Source organism: Herpailurus yagouaroundi, unplaced genomic scaffold (assembly GCF_014898765.1).
Source record: "Herpailurus yagouaroundi ecotype Mexico unplaced genomic scaffold, PumYag 141, whole genome shotgun sequence".
Taxonomy (NCBI): domain Eukaryota; kingdom Metazoa; phylum Chordata; class Mammalia; order Carnivora; family Felidae; genus Herpailurus; species Herpailurus yagouaroundi.
This window is the reverse complement of record NW_024412396.1, coordinates 50,161,754-50,179,149: the sequence shown is the minus strand read 5'-3', so window position 1 is coordinate 50,179,149 and position 17,396 is coordinate 50,161,754. Positions and strand designations below refer to the sequence as shown.

Below are 17,396 nucleotides of genomic sequence, written 5' to 3'. Positions count from 1 at the left end.
GGCACTAGAATTTGACAGGAGATGGGATGAAACTGGCTCTAACCTTCTAGCGTCAAACCTCTGCACTAGGTGATGATCCAGAGAGACAAAGGAATACGCCACAGGACGCTGTGGGCGTTTGGGCTGCTGTTATCTAAGGGATACTCCTGTGGGCCTATCATTTCTTTCGTGACCTTCAGAGACCCTTCTGCTTTACAATCCTACCCCCAGCTCTACGAAATGAGCAGCTCTAGTCACAGGAGAATTTGTACTTCTGCAAAATGAGAAATGACAAAGAGCCACAAGTCAAAGCCTTCACTCACAGGACATGTGAAGAACCCACTCTAGAACCACTCCTGGTTTTCAGTTACGAAAATAAAATTCAACAGTAGCTGGACTTGTTAAGAAAAGCTGAGGGCTTGAAAGGAAGCTGAGAGCAGCTTCAGGGGAGGTGGGGATCAGGGCCTGGACTTTGTAGTCTTTTGGGAGGGCCCCCTACAGGCCACCACACCACACAAGCCTCCCTACAGGTCGCCACACAGGCCTCCCTACAGGCCGTCGCACAGGCAACTGGGAAGCAGTTCTGTTGACCCAAGCCCTTGGAAACAGCCATTGGATGCGGTCTCTCCCCTGGTGCACAAATGTAGGCAACAGGTTTACCTCAAGTCACCGCACGTGCTCCTCCCCTCCTCCCTGGGTGCCAGGTACTCACTCCTGCTCCAGGGAGAGGACGGATTAGGGCCACGTATCAGGGAGACTGCTCCACTTTTCACAGTGGGGAGTGAGGTGGCCAAATGCTACTCCACGTGGGGCTTACGGGAAAAGACTGCCATCACCTTCAATTGGGAGGCACTTGACAGAATTGCAAGATTCCAATTATTTCATATTTAGTCATTTGCATAAGTAAATTGGTTTTGCGACACCAGACGAGCCATCCAGGGCTCTAACCTGTAGCGACTATCACTCAGAACATCTCTGCTTGCTCTGAACGGAACATCACTGGATCAGGCTGAGTGGAAGTGCACGAAAATGCCCCCCCCCCCCCGAACCTCAAAGAGGAAAAGGCTGATCCATGCTTCGTATCTCTTCCTTAGCCCACGGGGTCTATACGAACCTTACCTCCAGGCTTTATGAGACTTTCCAAAGGGTCATGTGATGGCTAGTACATGAATCAACGTCGGAAGTCTGCTTTCCACCTGGGAAAATATCACCCTGTTGGCGGCTTATGATTGCTTTTACCGAGATAGGGAACTTTGGAGTACTACGTAGCCCTTAAAAGTGAGGCGGTTCTATTCTGTATTGAGATTCTTAAGGTCACCAAGAAATACTGTCATATGATAAGAGAAAAACGCAGAGGAGATAGGTTACCATTTATGTGAGGGGATAAGAGGATATATTAATCTATATGTTTTGTAAATGCACAGAGTATCTTTGGAAGGATACTGGGGAACAGTCAGTGGCTGCTTCCAGGAAGGGAAACTGAGTGCCTGGGGGGGGGGGGGCGGCCAGGGAAAGAGAGATGTAGCTTCCTACCATTCTTCCTTACCCTTCTGTGCTAGGCATGTTTCTAATGTATTTAAACTAAATATAATTAAGACTCACTAGGAGTTCTAATGTCTCAAAAGATGACACGGGGTTATACAAGGAACTCAGACGCAGGAATCTGTGTGAAGGGGGACGTTAGTAAGGACCTCACTGCTGTGTGCTGCAGGGCCGAGTGGGAAAGAGCAGCTCTGCTAAGTCCAGTCATATCTGCCCATTATTCTTGCTCCTTCCCACCTACCGGCCACCAAGGCAAATGCAATCTACCAAAACGGGGCAAGTGTGTGAAGACAGGAAAGGCCTAAGGATAGAGTGAGCTCGGCATAGTCCACACTTTCCACTACTTCAGGGAGGAGACTTCTTTTTGGTGAGTTATTTCAACGAACACGGGCCAGGTGTTCTTTCCTCTTCAGATCCTACCGAACATACTGGATTTCTAGCAACAAACAATGCAATTAAATTCTAATTAAAAAAAAAAAAAAACAAAACAGGGGCGCCTGGGTGGCTCGGTCGGTGAAGCAGCCAACTTCGGCTCGGGTCATGATCTCGCGGTTTGTGGGTTCGAGCCCCGCGTCGGGCTCTGTGCTGACAGCTCGGAGCCTGGAGCCTGCTTCGGATTCTGTGTCTCCCTCTCTCTCTGCCCCTCCCCTGCTCATGCTCTATCTTTCAAAAAAATGAAAAAAATGCTAAAAACATGAAAACGAACAAACAACAACAACTGTGAATTCTCCAAGTTCAGTTACAATGGAAATGTATGCAGACCTTCCTTTATCAGCTCTCTGTCCAGGCTCTGAATGTAAGTGGAGAGCAAAGCCAGCAATGACTCTTCGGGGAGCCTACACAGAACAAGCAAATGTGCGGTGTACATTTAAGCCATCTGTTGTTGCTGAGCCCCGAGGCTACCTTTTCTGAATCTGCTGTACCTTGCAGCCCTACAGAGGAGACGTGTACATGCAGGAGAAGGCACGTGATAGAAAGGTGTGACAACTATGCAGGGGGCACTTGTGGGCATCTCCAGGGACAAGGCACCTGAGCCCTGGATACAGCTGCTGGAAATGGGTGCACAATTCGCTACTGAGGACTTTCCCTTCTTACCACCTCATATGCGACGGCCTCATCCGACTTCACCCAATCGTAGACATTCTTCTCTAATGGCTGACCTCACTGAGAACCAAGTAACTGTTCACCCACGGTGCCCAGGAGCCCTGGTCCAGCCATACCGATTCTGGGTTTGCTGTGACTGAGGACCGCAGGTGGAAAATAAATTCTCCGTACTTCTAATCCGTTTTGTTTTTCTTGAAAAACTAAATAAACAATATTATGTTTACTGATGAAAATCTGAAGGTCAAGGATTAAGATCTTTTACTTCGGTGGACCGAGGGATACTTGGTCTCTCTTTAATTACTGTCTAAAACTCACTCACCGATCAACTGTGTACTGAGCAACTAAATGTGCCAGGCACTACAGACTCAGAAGCAAAAAATATAGGCAAAAGTCTCTTGTAAAGTAACTGTTTAGTAGTTACTACTAATGCGAAGGCAGAGGCAGCTGCAGCTCTCTCACAGTTCAATAAAAGAGAAAAACTCAAAATAAACAGAGAATGAGAAAGAGCCATGGGGAGTAAAACATTAACCGGCAAAGTGTTTGATGTACTACCCTTCCAACTTTCCTACAGGTTTGAAACTTTTTGAAATAAAGATTGGAGGGAGCAAGGAGGCAGGATTATAAACTGTATTTCAGGCAGCCAGATAATCGGCAAGAGAAAGTTCTTTATACAAGAAGTTTTGTTAAGGGGAAATTGGAGAATCACCACTTGCCATCCTTCGATTGAAATCATGGCTCTAGGGAACGATCCCCAATGGACACCGTGGCCTCTAGGTGGGAGTCTGGTGGGCAATGTGAAATGCGGGGCACGCCCCTGACCCCGCTGATCAATTGCAGCCTTGTGTCACATGGACCGCCCGCACACCTCTCCTCTCATGCCTGCCCGTGCCTTCGGATGTGATGTCGCAGTGTGGGCACAGCACCACTTGCCAAGTATTCCTGCCAAAACAGTGAGCCTGGATCTAACCTGCAGTTAATCTAGATCTAACTATCAGCTTCACAAGGAACATGAAGGACAGAGGAGCAAGCTAAACACCATGAGCAGGAAGCAATGAGCCAAATCCTGAAGGTGGGACATTCTATGAGACAAGTCTCCCCCCCCCCAAAAAAAAAAATCAATGGCATGGGGGACAAAAGGGAGGTGGGGGGCATTTTGCAGAATGCAAGGAAGACTAAAGACATCTGGTAACTAGATATAAGGTGTAGACCTTGATTTGCCTTCTTACAATCCAACCGTAAAACATCTTTGAGACCATGGAAATATCTGAGTATATGAGACGGCATTAAGGAATCATTTTTAATTTCGAAAACCATGATAATGGGGTGGCAGTTAATAAACAAAAACAGTCCTTATCAGTTAATAAAAATTACCTGCAGCAGGAGAGGAAGGAGGGAGGGGAAGCAATGACATTCTTTCTATGTTGTCAAGCTTCTCTAGTCATCCTTGACCTTGTAGGCGATAAAAGATTTTTCACACCCATATGTGTACCTTCTTAAGACTAAATAACTACATCATATATCGACATAAAACCCAGTACTATATATATATGTGTGTGTGTGTGTGTGTGTACATGGATACACACACACACACACACACACACACATATATACACACACATACATATTTCCTTCATCTTTCTCAAAACTTAAAATACTTAAAACTCGGGGTGCCTGGGTGGCTCAGTCCGTGAAGCATCTGACTTTGGCTCAGGTCATGATCTCATGGTTTGTGGGTTCTGGCCCTGCATCAGGCTCGCTGCTGTCAGCACAGAGCCTGCTTTGGATCCTCTGTCCCCCGCCCCTCCCTCCCTCTCAAAAATAAACAAACATTAAAAAAAAAAAAAACCACTTAAAACTGTCATTTTAGTGGAAACCTGAGGTGACAGACAAGACTGCTCATGGTTACACGCGACCAGCCTCGGGGCCCTGGCAACTCTGGGTCTGGCCCAGAGGCAGAGCACAAGCATCTGGGCACACCTGTGCTCCCAGTGCAGCCCAGGGCACATCAGTGGTGAAATTCCAGCTAACCTACCCTCCAGGCTAAGAAACTGACTTCTGTGGAACTAGAAAGCCTGTTACAATGCTGGTGTGAGAGGACAAAACGTGTTTGCAACTGTGCTTATAGACCTAGGTGCCCGGCAGCTCTGAGTTTTTGCCTCTCACACTTTTGTAGCCTAATAAGAATGAACTATTCCCTGCTAACACGAAGGTAGAGAGACTCCGGTATGGCAATGACACAGAGAGAGAGAGGACAGAAGCCCTTTAGTATTCTTGGAACATCTATGCCATTAAAAAGAGAGAGAGAGAGAGAGAGGGAGAGAGAGAGAGAGAGAGGGAGGGAGGGAAGGAGGAGGGAAGGGGGCAACCTCAGGACCAGCACTCGGCTGTTCTCCCGCCATCTTGATGTCCTTGACGCGTGCAGATGGTGTGGAAGGGCTGGCACCAGAACAGCCCAGGAGAAGGAATGAGCGGCCAATGGAGATTTATGTGAGGAGAGTGAGATGGACAAGGTAAAATTGTCAGGAGGAGTTGTTAGAAAGTAAAATATATTGTGACAATTCCACTCCTGCCGTTCATCAATAAACTGACAGATCATTTAGTGTCAATTAGGAGTGATAGATGGACAAGTCCCCATGATCCTGGGCCAAAATTAATGGCTGGGAGGGAGAGGGTGATTGAAAATGACGGCTGACATTGAGAGCAAAGTCCTGAAAGTCCCTGAGGGGCCATTACTTGCCTCATTCCCTTGCAGATCAATGCAGGGACAAACCCAAAAACAGACACTTTGAGACAAAACTTAATCACTCTACCTTTCCTTCCTCTCTTTACCAAGTCCGGTTGCCTCTTGTTCAGCTCTGTTCTCCATGGCCAAGTCAGCGACCCACAGGCCACGAGGGCCCCACCTCAGGCAACTTCAGAGCCTAGGACAGCCTGGCTCCAAGATGGAATCTTCGGCACGGCTGTGACTGTGGTGCCGGGAGAAGGGAAAGGTAGTGATCCCAGGTCCCGTGGAATTCCTGAATACAGCCCTTTCCTGTGGCTCAGGGGTGAGCACATGAGTTCCAGCACCAACATCTCTAGCCAGTGTGGTGGTTGACGCACGGCCTGCTCTCTACCTTGGGCGGTGGTGATGCAAATAAAATAATCCCAGAAATTCGCATCCCTTGACTATGAGCTCCCAGATCGTGTCTGGAAATAGGTCTTCTACTTCCCACTGGCAACAACAGAGCTGTAGACCTCTGTCAGCCTCACTTTCCTCCTCCTTCCCTTGTAGAGGGATATCTACCTTAGAGAATGGAACCTACCCAAGAGAGTCGGTGTAATGCACATATAAGGGGCAGCTATGGACTGAATGTTTGTGTCTCCCCCACAAATTCACATGTTGAAACCCTAATCTCTATTGTGACAGTGTTTGAAGGTGGGGCTTTTGGGAGCTAATCAGAGTCAGATGAAGTCATGAGGGTAGAGCCCCCAGGAAGGGATTGGTACTCTTATAAAATGAGGAGAAACACAAGACCTGCCTCTCTCTGTGTGTACACACCGAGGAAGGCCACGTAAGGATATATATCCAGAAACAGGGCCCTCAGTGAGGACCAGACCATGCTGGCAACTTGATCTCAGACTTCTAGCCTCCAGAACTAGAAATAAACGTGAGAAATAAACGTGTGCTGTTTAAGCCACCCGGTCAAGGGCATTCCGTTCTAGCAGCCTGAACTGAGTCCATGCCATTATTATTATCCTTTCAGAAGAACTTAAGTCGAGTATTTCCAGTGTGAATTTTCTACTCTAAGCAGACTGACAGTAAGGTTACTGCCCACCCCCCAACACTTCTGCCTACATGTCCTTGAACTACAGTGCTCTCCTCCCGATCCTCTTTGTGCGTGAGAATCCACCCAGTGAGACCCCCATCTCTTCTGCAAGGGACCCTGACCACTGTGATTACTCTCTTCTCTGAGGTCACATCACCAGTGTTAGCCAGTCTGTTTCTCACTGGCGATGTGATCCTTTCACCATTTTTGTGAATGAAAATGCCTGACCCTGCAATTTGAACAGAAGCTCTTGCAGGGCAGGGGGCACTCTGTACTCCCTGGGGTGCCCTGCAGGAGCAGGAGCCCCTGTTTTCGGACCCGAACAGGTAGCTTCTCAATGTAGCCCAAGAACGGCCTCTCTCACCCTTAGTCAGTGCCCATTCTCTTCCTGCCTCACATCTACTCCGCCTGCCTCCTGAGACCAGCTCTCCTTTGCTCCAGTGAACTCAACAGTGTACCTTTCTACTTTGAAAAAAGAAGAAAACCAAGAGGCCAATCCAAAATGAACTTCCCCCAATTCCCTACTCCCTGAATTCTTCTTGGTCACTTACCCAACTTTTCCAAGCTCCCTATCTTGGAGGAAAAACATCCTCGCCTCCTTCTGTCCAAGGTTAATTAATCTCTCTTGGAAGGTCCTATCCTTCCAAGGATCTGCTTGGTCAAATCCCTATTTCACCTGCAATCACTCTTTCCCCACGTATAACACACATCATTCTGAACACAAACTACTTTTTCCAAATACAGTCCCATTATCTCCTTTCTTTCTCAGGGAAGGAGACCAGTTCACCATTTCCCGCTTCAATTCCTTCTCAGCCCATCATCTGGCTTCTGCCCCAGTGCAAATCACAGTACCACTTTTTCAAAGGTCCCTAGTAACCTCCAAACAGCCAAATCCAAGGCTCCATCCTTGACTTCTACTTGCGTAGATGATCCAAGTTGCACCTCTCTTTTGACCTCCCTTCCAGACTCCCAAACTGTGGAAATTATCTATGTGGACCACCACCAGCCTACAAATCAGGTTTCTCCTGCATTCCCTATCTGACGGCACCACTACCCAACCAGCCATCAAAGCGAGGCGCCTTGTGGTGACCCTCCCCTCCTCCCTCCTCTGCCCTACCTCCAACCAATGGCACGTCCGTGAACTCTATCTCCGAAACGTCTCCAAAGCTCCTCTCCTCTCCGTGCTCACACCAGTGCCCTAGTTCAGCTCTTATCATCCTTCATACAGGCTAGTACCTTCCCCAAAGCGGTTCCAACCTTTCAGACCTCCACTTTCCACACTGATAGCAGAGTGGCTCGATCTGATAGCAAAAACACTGATGCGATCACTCATATGTTCAATAAACAGTCACTGAGCACTTATTATGGACCGGCGCTATTCGAGGTACTGGGCATAGGTAAATCAGTGTGTGTCTCCTCTCAAGAAGTTTACATCACAGTAGAGAGAAAAAGGTAACATATGCATGTATACACAAACACACACACGTACATGTATGCATATATGTCACATGCTGACACATAAAGCAAGAGATGGGAACACAGAGTGACCAGGGTGCTACTTTATATAAAGTAAGGTCAGGTAGAGCCTTGTAAGCCACGGTAAAAGCTTTGTGATGTACTTTGACTATGGGGAATACCACTGGAGAGTTCTCAACAGACGTGAAATGATCTCACTTATGTTTTAAAAAAGTCACTCTGCCTCCATGGAGATAAGACGGAGGGAGGCAAGGATGAAGGGAGGAGACCAGTCAGGACGTTCTCACTTGAGTCAATGCTAAAAATGACGGTGACTGCAGCCAAGCACTGGCAGGACACACAGCAGATGTATTTCATCTGTAGACCTGAGCCAGTTTGCTGACAGACTGAACATGAGTTGAGACCAAGAGAAGGGTCCAAGAGGATTCCAAAGTTTATGGCCTGGGAAACGGGGAAGAGAAGAGTCACCATTTACGGAGATGTGAGGGAAACTCTGGGAGGTACAGGTTAGGGGACGGGATGGAAGGGGCGGCAATTAAGACGACTGATTCAGACGTGCTATGACTGAGTTGTGTCCTCAAGTAGAAACATCACGTGGATAACTGGATGTCCAGGGAAAGGCCTGGAGGGATATATACTTTGAAGTCGTCACTGTGAAGGTGATAGCAAAACTCCCGAGACTGGGTTGAGATCGTGCAAGAGTGAGGGTTGACGCCGAAGAGAGGAGGTTCGAGGAGGAGGCCTGGGCCCCCCAGCAGCTTCAGGACTAGGCCACAGACCAAGGAGCCACGCAAGACAATACTTTGAGAAGTAATATACGAAATGGAAAAGCATCTTTTTCCAAGAGCAAGCTGATCTGATCTGGAAAAATCTTTAATACGTACATTGATACATTCATTTCATAGATCCATTTTTGAGATTCTCTTTTGTTCTCTAAGGAGCAGATACAGGATTTGTCTCATCTCCATACTTCAAAATAAATTCCAGCTATTACAAGCACTAAAATCCCCTAATAGCTTAGAAAAATGGGGCTACTCTCTAAGACTCTCACTAATACTGCACTGTTACCTTCTTGTTCTCGCTTAGCACTGAAAAGTAGTGCTGTGTTCCGTAAGGCAAAGAGCGTGGCATTTACTGGCATACGAACAGACAGAAAGTCCACTGGGACAGAGTAACAGGTCCAAAAGGAGACTCAGGTACAATGATGGAGAATATGATAAAGATGTTTCTAAATTCCCTGGAGAAAGATGCATTTTTAAATAAATGGTGGTGGTGGGGGGGGAATAGCCACTTCAAAAAAGATTAAACCTGAATCCATGCTTTATATTGTAGGCTAGAATTAATTCCAAACAGATCAGAGATCTGAATTTTTAAAATGAAAGGGTGTGGCTGTGTTCTGGTAAGAACTGTTTTTGCCACCTGTTCTTGCCCGAAACCTACAATTTGAACCTAACCATGAGGAACCAATCAGAGAAAACCAGAATGTATGACATTCTGTAAGACAACTGGCCTGGACTCCTCAAAAAAGTCTGGGAGAGCGGGGGAGGAATTGGAATTATTTCAGATCAAGAGAGAGATTTTAGAGAAGATAAATTTATCTTTAACTGCACTTATCCGGATAGATTTAAATAAAAATGATTTTAGATAAAGAGGTAGAACGACTCAACACAATGTGTGAACTCTGACTGGATCCTGGAGCTATAAAAGACATTTGGGGACAACTGGGTAAATTTAAATATAAACTATATACTAACTGTTAATTCATTATGAAATTACTTGGATATGATAATCATACTGTGATTATCTGGAGAATGTCCTTAATCTTGAGAGATGCATGCTGAAGTATTTTAGAGGTGAAATGTCATGATGTCTGCAACTTGTTTTCAAATGATCCAGAGGGGGAAACGTGTGTGTGTGTGTGTGTGTGTGTGTGTGTGTGTGTGTGTAAATGAAGGGAGGAAAAGAATTAGAAAAATATATACTTTGAAGGCAATAAGTGCTGAAGGAAATTTCTCGACAAGAGTAACGTCTGGGGGGCCTGGGGTGCTCAGTCAGTTAAGCAATTGGCTCTTGATTTTGGTTCTGGTCACGATCTTACAGTTTGTGACATCCAGCCCCACACTGGGCTCTGTGCTGATGGCACAGAGCCTGCTTGGGATTCTCTGCCTCCCTCTCTCTCTGCCCCTCCTGCGTTCTCTCTCTCTCCCTCTCAAAAATAAATAACCTTAAAAAAAAAAAAAAGAGTAATGTCTGTGTTTCAAGAAAAAGAAATTCCTTTTCCAAGTATATCTCAAATAGTTAAACTTGAAAGCTGGCCATCCTGCTGGTGTAGTAAATATTTTTTTTCTGGTTTACTTCCCATCAAAGACTTAGTGCAAGGAATTAGAGACCAAAGTGGTTTGTAATCCTGCAATTACTAACCAGCCATTCCATTCTGTTTAGAAAGTTACTTTAAGAACACAGAATGAGGGTCAAAAGGTACAAACTTCCAGTTATATAATGACTTAAGTCATGAAGATGGAATGTAAGCGTGGTGACTACAGTTAATAACACTGTATTGCAGGGGGCGCCTGGGTAGTTAAACGTCCAACTTCGGCTCAGGTCATGATCTCACGGTCTGTGGGTTCGAGCCCCGCGTGGGGCTCTGTGCTGACGGCTTGGAGCCTGGAGCCCGCTTCGGATTCTGTGTCTCCCTCTCTCTCTGCCCCTCCCCTGCTCACATGGTGTGTGTGTGTCTCTCTCTCAAAAATAAATAAACATTAAAATATATATACTGTATTGTATATTTGAAAGTTCCCAAGAGAGTGGATCTTAAAAGTTTTCAGCACGAGAAAAAAAAAATGTTGTAACTATGTATGGTGACGAATGTTAACTTGTACATTGTGGTGATCATGTAGCAATAGATACAAATAGTGAATCATTATGTTGTTTACCTGAAACCAATATAATGTGTGTCGATTATACCTCCGTTTTAAAAAATTTTTTTTAAATGTTTTATCTATTTTTGAGAGTGTGAGTGGGGGGGGGGAAGGACAGCGAGAGAGGGAGACGGAGGATCTGAGGCCGGCTCTGTGCTGAAAGCAGCTAGCAACTCACGAACTGCGAGATCGTGACCGGAGCTGAACTCAGATGCTCAACCGACTGAGCCACCCAGGCGCCCCCCTCCATTTTTTAAGAAAAGAACACAGAGGGGCGCCTGGGCGGCTCAGTCGGTTGAGCGTCCAACTTCGGCTCGGGTCATGATCTTGCGGCTCGTGAGTTCGAGCCCCGCGTCAGGCTGTGTGCTACCAGCTCAGAGCCTGGAGCCTGCTTCAGATTCTGTCTCCCTCTTTCTCTGTCCCTCCCCCGCTCTCTCACTCTCTCAAAAATAAATAAACATTTAAAACGAAACAAAACAAATGAAATAAAACAAAAAGAACACAGAATGCCACATATGGATGACCTTTGAAAACGTCAAGCCAAGTGAGAAGTCAGTCACAGAGGACCACATGAGGTACGATTCCATTTATGCAAAATGTCCAGAACGGGCAAGTCACAGAGATAGAAAGCAGAATGGTGGCTGCCTAGGGTTGGGGATGTTGGGGGGGGGGGGCGGAGGGCATGGGGAATAACTGTAATGGATACCAGGTTTCTTTAAAGGGGCAGGTGATGAAAATGTTCTAAAATTGACTGAGGTGCTGGTAGCACAACTCTGTTAAAGGCACCAGGAAGGACTGAATTGTCCATTTTAAATGGGTGAATTACATGGAATTGGAATTACACCTCAATCAAGTTGTTCTAAAAACTGAAAGAAAAAACCCACAAGAGCAAAATGCCCACCTCCACCCTCATGAGCTGCCGCACTTACTTTGAAGCCTTCGTGGAATCATCTGCCCAGCCTCCTTGCCTGCGCGGCGGCTTGGGAGGGGGAGCCTAAAAGGGAAGGAGAAGCCAAAGTAACAGTCGCTCACCATTGACATTCAAGCACGCAGTGGATGAGGTTAAGGCCACCTAAACCAATGTTCTGCCTATCGAAATCTTTCAAATAAAAATACGGTAGCCTTTCTGATTTACTTTCAAAATCTGGGTGCTTTCATGCCCGTCTGTGGGTATGTTAAAAAGCAAGATCTATAGGGCAATTTGGCAAAGCTTAGTGAAAGCCTTAGAAGTACTTCATAATTTTTAAGCCAGTGATTCTAATCCAAGGAATTTATCCCAAAGAAAGAATCAGAGAGAGAGAGAGAGAGAGAGAGAGAGAGAGAGAGAGAGACCTAGTGTCATTTCTGAATCGTAAAAAATTCAAAACCAAAATAGACAGCAATAAGAAATGAAGTAAATCATGGAATACACACACGAAGATACTATGTAATAATGAAGAACGTGGTAAAAAAGGATACTTAATGATATGAGAATATTCAGTATATATTAACTTTTATTTTTTTTATTTTTTATTTTTTTTTCAACGTTTATTTATTTTGGGGACAGAGAGAGACAGAGCATGAACGGGGGAGGGGCAGAGAGAGAGGGAGACACAGAATCGGAAACAGGCTCCAGGCCCTGAGCCATCGGCCCAGAGCCTGACGCGGGGCTCGAACTCACGGACCGCGAGATCGTGACCTGGCTGAAGTCGGCTGCTTAACCAACTGCACCACCCAGGTGCCCCAATATATATTAGCTTTTAAAAAACATGTTGCAGGGGCGCCTGGGTGGCTCAGTCGGTTAAGTGTCCGCTTTTGGCTCAGGTCATGATCTCACGGTTGGTGGGTTCGAGCCTTGCGTCAGGCTCTGCGCTGACAGCTCAGAGCCTGGAACCTGCTTCGGATTCTGTGCCCCCTTCTCTCTCTCTCTGCGCCTCCCCTGCTAGAACTCTGTCTCTCTCTCAAAAAGAAATAAACCTTAAAAAAATTAAAAACAAACAAACAAACATGTTACAGAACAGTACATATATGCTTCCAATTTGGTGAAAAAACTATTAATACATAATATCAAGTGTCTAATGAGCTATATAATACACGAGTGAGAGAGGACCCCAGTGACAGAATTATGGACAATTTTTAATTTCCTTCTTTGTGTTGTTGTCCATTTTCTGTTTTTTTTTTCTTTACAATCACTTTATCTTTTATAAATTGAAAGGTAATAAAAAAAGATGTAAAACAGAGGTTTGCTTAAAAAACATAAACTAAACTGGCAGGATAAAAATCTACTCAGCTTATTTGGGGAAGAAGGATTCACCTGCAAAGGATACATTCAGGAACCCAAGTGTGGGCATTCTGGGCCAGCACATCTCAACTGGAAATACCAAGGGAACATCAAGCAATCCACTGAGTCAGTCAAGGTGGATAAAACAGCAATGAGAACATTTCCTATTTTCAATTGCCCAGCATTCTCCTAGGATTGTTTTTTGAAATATCAACTTCCTTTTTCTAAGAACTGCATATACTTATAACTGTTGCTCTCAGTCTAAGGAGATACTTTGATGAATGACTAAAAACATAGGTTGGCCAACTTTTTCAATATTTCTCATTCTGCGGGCCACACAGTCTCTGTTGCAGCTCTTCGATTCTGACACTGTAGGGCAATAAACAGCCACAGACAATAAGTAAGCAAACAGGTGTCACTGTGTTCCAATAAAACTTTATAAAAACAAGCAGCAGTCAAATTTAGCAGGAAGGATGTGGTTTTGCACATTGACTAAATGTGTCATTGCAACATCCTTTAAATTTATCACTTAAAGCCTAGCTTGTAACTTAAAAAAATTTCTTTTTAATGTTTGTTTATTTTTGAGAGAGAGGGGCAGAGCACGATCAGGAGAGGGGCAGAGAGAGGGAGACAGAATCTGAAGCAGGCTATAGGCTCTGAGCTGTCAGCACAGAGCCCGACATGGGGGCTTGAGCTGAAATCAGATGGTCAACTGACTGAGCCACCCAGGCTCCCCCTAACTTGTAACTTTTTAAGAAAACATCTCTCAATGTGCCAAAATACCTTTATACTTTTGATGTTTTATTTTGCACCAAGATATACTTTCTTTCTGGCTTTTCTAGTAGCACCCCAGCCTGCCAAGGACATGCTCCATCTAGATACCAGGGTGAGCCAGAACCTTCCGGAAATGACTGAGAAGAAACCAAGCCCTAAAATGCCTCTATCCAACTCCGCTCCCAGGACATGCTAGGTGCCACGTTAGAGAAAACGAACTTGACTTTTCTAAGCTAGAGGCAGGTTAATGGAGCTATCTGGGGGACTCTGTTAGAAATGACAAAAATGCAGAATGGAAAACAAGCTACTGTCTGTCTCTCTCAGGGGGGAAATCCCAATCCAAAGAAGATGTAGCAAGGAGATGCCCACTGCTGCTCCCCAGTCCACACATCCTTGTCTGGTGTCCCTGCTACCCACACCCACCCACCCCTGGGCCAGAAGGGGAAGCCTCTACTCCACAACCCTACTTCCCTCAGACACTGGATGAACCAGGGGACCAATCGATTCCTCTGTCCCAGGAATCCAGAACTGAAGCTCAGAGGTTAAGTTGTTTCGAAAGCAGGAGCTGTCGAAGGACCAGCTACCTGGAAGCGGAATAGCCCCAAACTACCACAAACCAAACTTGCATATAAGCAGAAACCAACAACCCTGTCTGGCTGAGCTTCTACTGTGTGTAAGGCACTGTGCTGGGGACACTTGAAATGTTAAAGAGAACCAGACTGAACCACAGGGGGCCCCCTTGAGGACGTTTTAAACGAGTCTGAACTACAGGCCGTCTTCCCTGTACTTCTGCAGGTAACATTCCCTACTTCTTACCCAAGGACAGGACCATCTTGTGAGAATGAACATTCCTGGATTTGGAGGTGACAGACCCATAGCCACATGTTGTGTTTTGCCAGACAGTGGGGTTTTTTTGTGTGTTTTGGTTTGTAAATTTAAATTAATATTTAAAAACCTGGAAGATCTGCACACAAAATCCGGCTTCTCCTGAAAAACTCTAAGATCCAGTAGCTCTGGGGCTGAGATCACAGTTGCCCCTGTGGACAAGACCGGCGCATTCCAGTTGGCCACAGTCCCCACCCGCCCTCTCTGTCTCCTTCCTGCTAAAGTGCAGCTGCCCTCTGTTACTACTGCTCTCGTGCTGTTGTTCCTCTTGCAGTGCAGAATCCTCTCTCTGTTCCTACGTCTAATGGAAAATGAAAGCCAGGTCAGGTGTTTTGAGAAAGACGGGCCTGAGCGTATCTCTCGGCTGGAAGTGTGAGCTTATCTTACAAGTGCCGGATGCGCGCCGAGGGAGCGCCCCTATCTTACCCCCAGCCCCACTTCACTCAGCGAGAACACCTGCCCGGCCCACGCTGTCACGCGTGCAAGTGACCCCGGAGCTACGGCCTCAGAGCTGGCACCCTCTGCTCTCTTCTCTTCGCTCTGGACGTTGGCAAGCACAGAATGAACCAAGTCAGATCCAGGGCGCCACAAGGTCGGGGTGCCTGAGTCCCCCTGGCACTCTCCCAGTGCCGTGAGATGCTGAGAGTGGGCGAGAAGGGAGCGAACTTGGGTCGCACTGGCAGGGTTCCGCCACTTGTCTCCTGGTCCCGGCGGTTTTCCACTGTGGGGTGACAACGGTGACAGAGGGAGCAGAGACTGAACTGGGAAGGGGCTCTGGGAGATCAGAACGGCTCGGAAAAGGGGCACCAGCAGCCTATTCTTCCGTCAAAATGCGCTCCTTTGAGTAACTGCTAAACGGCCAGACTAAATCAGGGGCTGCACGGTCAGCGCTTAGAGCAGTGCCCGCCACGCCAGCACTCTGTCTTCCCCTGTGATCATCACCGGCGGCGTTACTAATGTCAGTATGTGAAAGGTTAGACCGCGGGTAAAATATACCACCATTAGGAAAAAAAAAAGAGAAAAAAATTGAGCCCGGCCTGAGCCATCACTTTGACTACTAAGGGACATTGTGTGGTTAATAAAGTTCCCTAAGACTCTGAAAACCAAAACGACCTGCTTTATCTCCTTTAACCACAAATCCCAGAAAGCCACGGCTGTCGAGGGGCTGATGCGAGCCCTTTCCAGCCGGCCAGGGTAGCACAAAGATGCATTTTCTCTCACGCTCCTCCCGTTAGGAAAGTGTACCAGCTGCTACATTAGGACCGCAGCATCAAAACAAAAAGATCACCACGTAAGAGTCATACCTCCGCATCCAACAGACTGAAAACCTAGTTCCAAAATCAAAGGGTTTTTTTTCACAAGTGACTAAAGACTTCAAGACTTGACATAAGGCTGTAAAAACTGTGTAAGCTACCTTCCCCTGAGATGCACAGGGTGGGGCAGAGGCTGCGACTGTCCTCCCCACTCCCCACCAGGAGCTTCACTGACCTCGACCTTGGAGAGAGTGCAGAGGAAGAGGGGAGACCAGAAGGGCAGGCAGAACCCGCTCCCCACAAGCTGGGGCTTGGCACGAAGCGGGAGCTGTCTCCCTCCTCATGGAAAATCCTTAGTTTCGGTCTCATACCCTGGGTCCCAGGGTAAGAAAACTTTTTTGTAATACTCCCTACTGTAAGTCTTGTTATGGCCACACACAAATATCCTGTCTAGATGAAACAGACTTAATTAACCCCTATTAAGTTACAAAGGCAGTTCCCCCAGAATCCAACTTCGTTCCCTCTGTGGGGAGCTGGGCACTGTCCTATGTGCACTGGGTAAGATTAAAAAACAACAACAACAAAAAACAGATGGCACCTTTGTCCTCAAATGTTACCCCTGTTCAGTGAGGTAGAGAAGAGGCCAAATTCAGAGTGTTATCAGGTGTGTATGAAATCTACGTGATGGGACATCTGGCTTACTCTGAAACTGAAGAGGCCACACTAGAGGTGGGAAGCAGGCATCAGGGGTGGAGGGAAAGGGTTATTCCAGGGACAGGCTGCGTCCATGGTCCAAAGGCGAAGCTGAGGAGGGATCCCTTCAGCCACGGGATAGTTCCACTGAATTCTGCAGTTTTCTTGCCACCTCCGGTGGTTTTACTGGAACCACTTTCCCCTGGCACATCGTTAAGACAGAACTGTGACAAGAGTGCATAAGCTGGCAGTACACGACTGAAGATTCAACAGAACTGTGCAAGCCAGGAAGTGCTGTGGACAAGGAGAGGGCGAGGAAGCTTCATGGGGAAAGTGGAGCTTGCCCTGGATTTGAAATATACATGGAGATGAAAAGGAAAAGCATTCCTGAAGCAACCAGATGCAAGGGACAGGGATTCCAGGAAAGCACATAAATAACACCTGGGCTGCGGCAAACGCTATTCATTGATCGTCATATTGGTAGGAGTCCCTGGGAGAACTCTCTGGGGGGTCTGAGCAGCTTGGCACCTGTTACTTTCCAATGCAGGCTGTTAAGTGGAAGCTGTTGCAACTTGTTCATGAGGCAGCGGTTTGACATTAAGTGCAAGCGATCTGTCTGAAATGTAAGTGGCTCACTGGCTTTTAGCAATATAATTTAAAAGGTCTGGCGGGTCCTTTGAATGGATAGTCCAGCCCGTGAGGG

The 17,396-nt window shown here is 46.6% G+C and overlaps 1 protein-coding gene across 2 annotated transcripts in view; it reads right to left on the bottom strand.

Annotated features, from left to right (window-relative positions):
- Positions 1-17,396, bottom strand: part of IFT43 (intraflagellar transport 43) — an 81,195-nt gene that overhangs the window by 39,780 nt on the left and 24,019 nt on the right. For both annotated transcript variants that reach the window (XM_040477789.1, XM_040477788.1), the window contains exon 3: positions 11,758-11,822. In XM_040477789.1, coding sequence (XP_040333723.1) covers positions 11,758-11,822 — 65 coding nt within the window. The remainder of the gene's footprint in view (positions 1-11,757; positions 11,823-17,396) is intronic.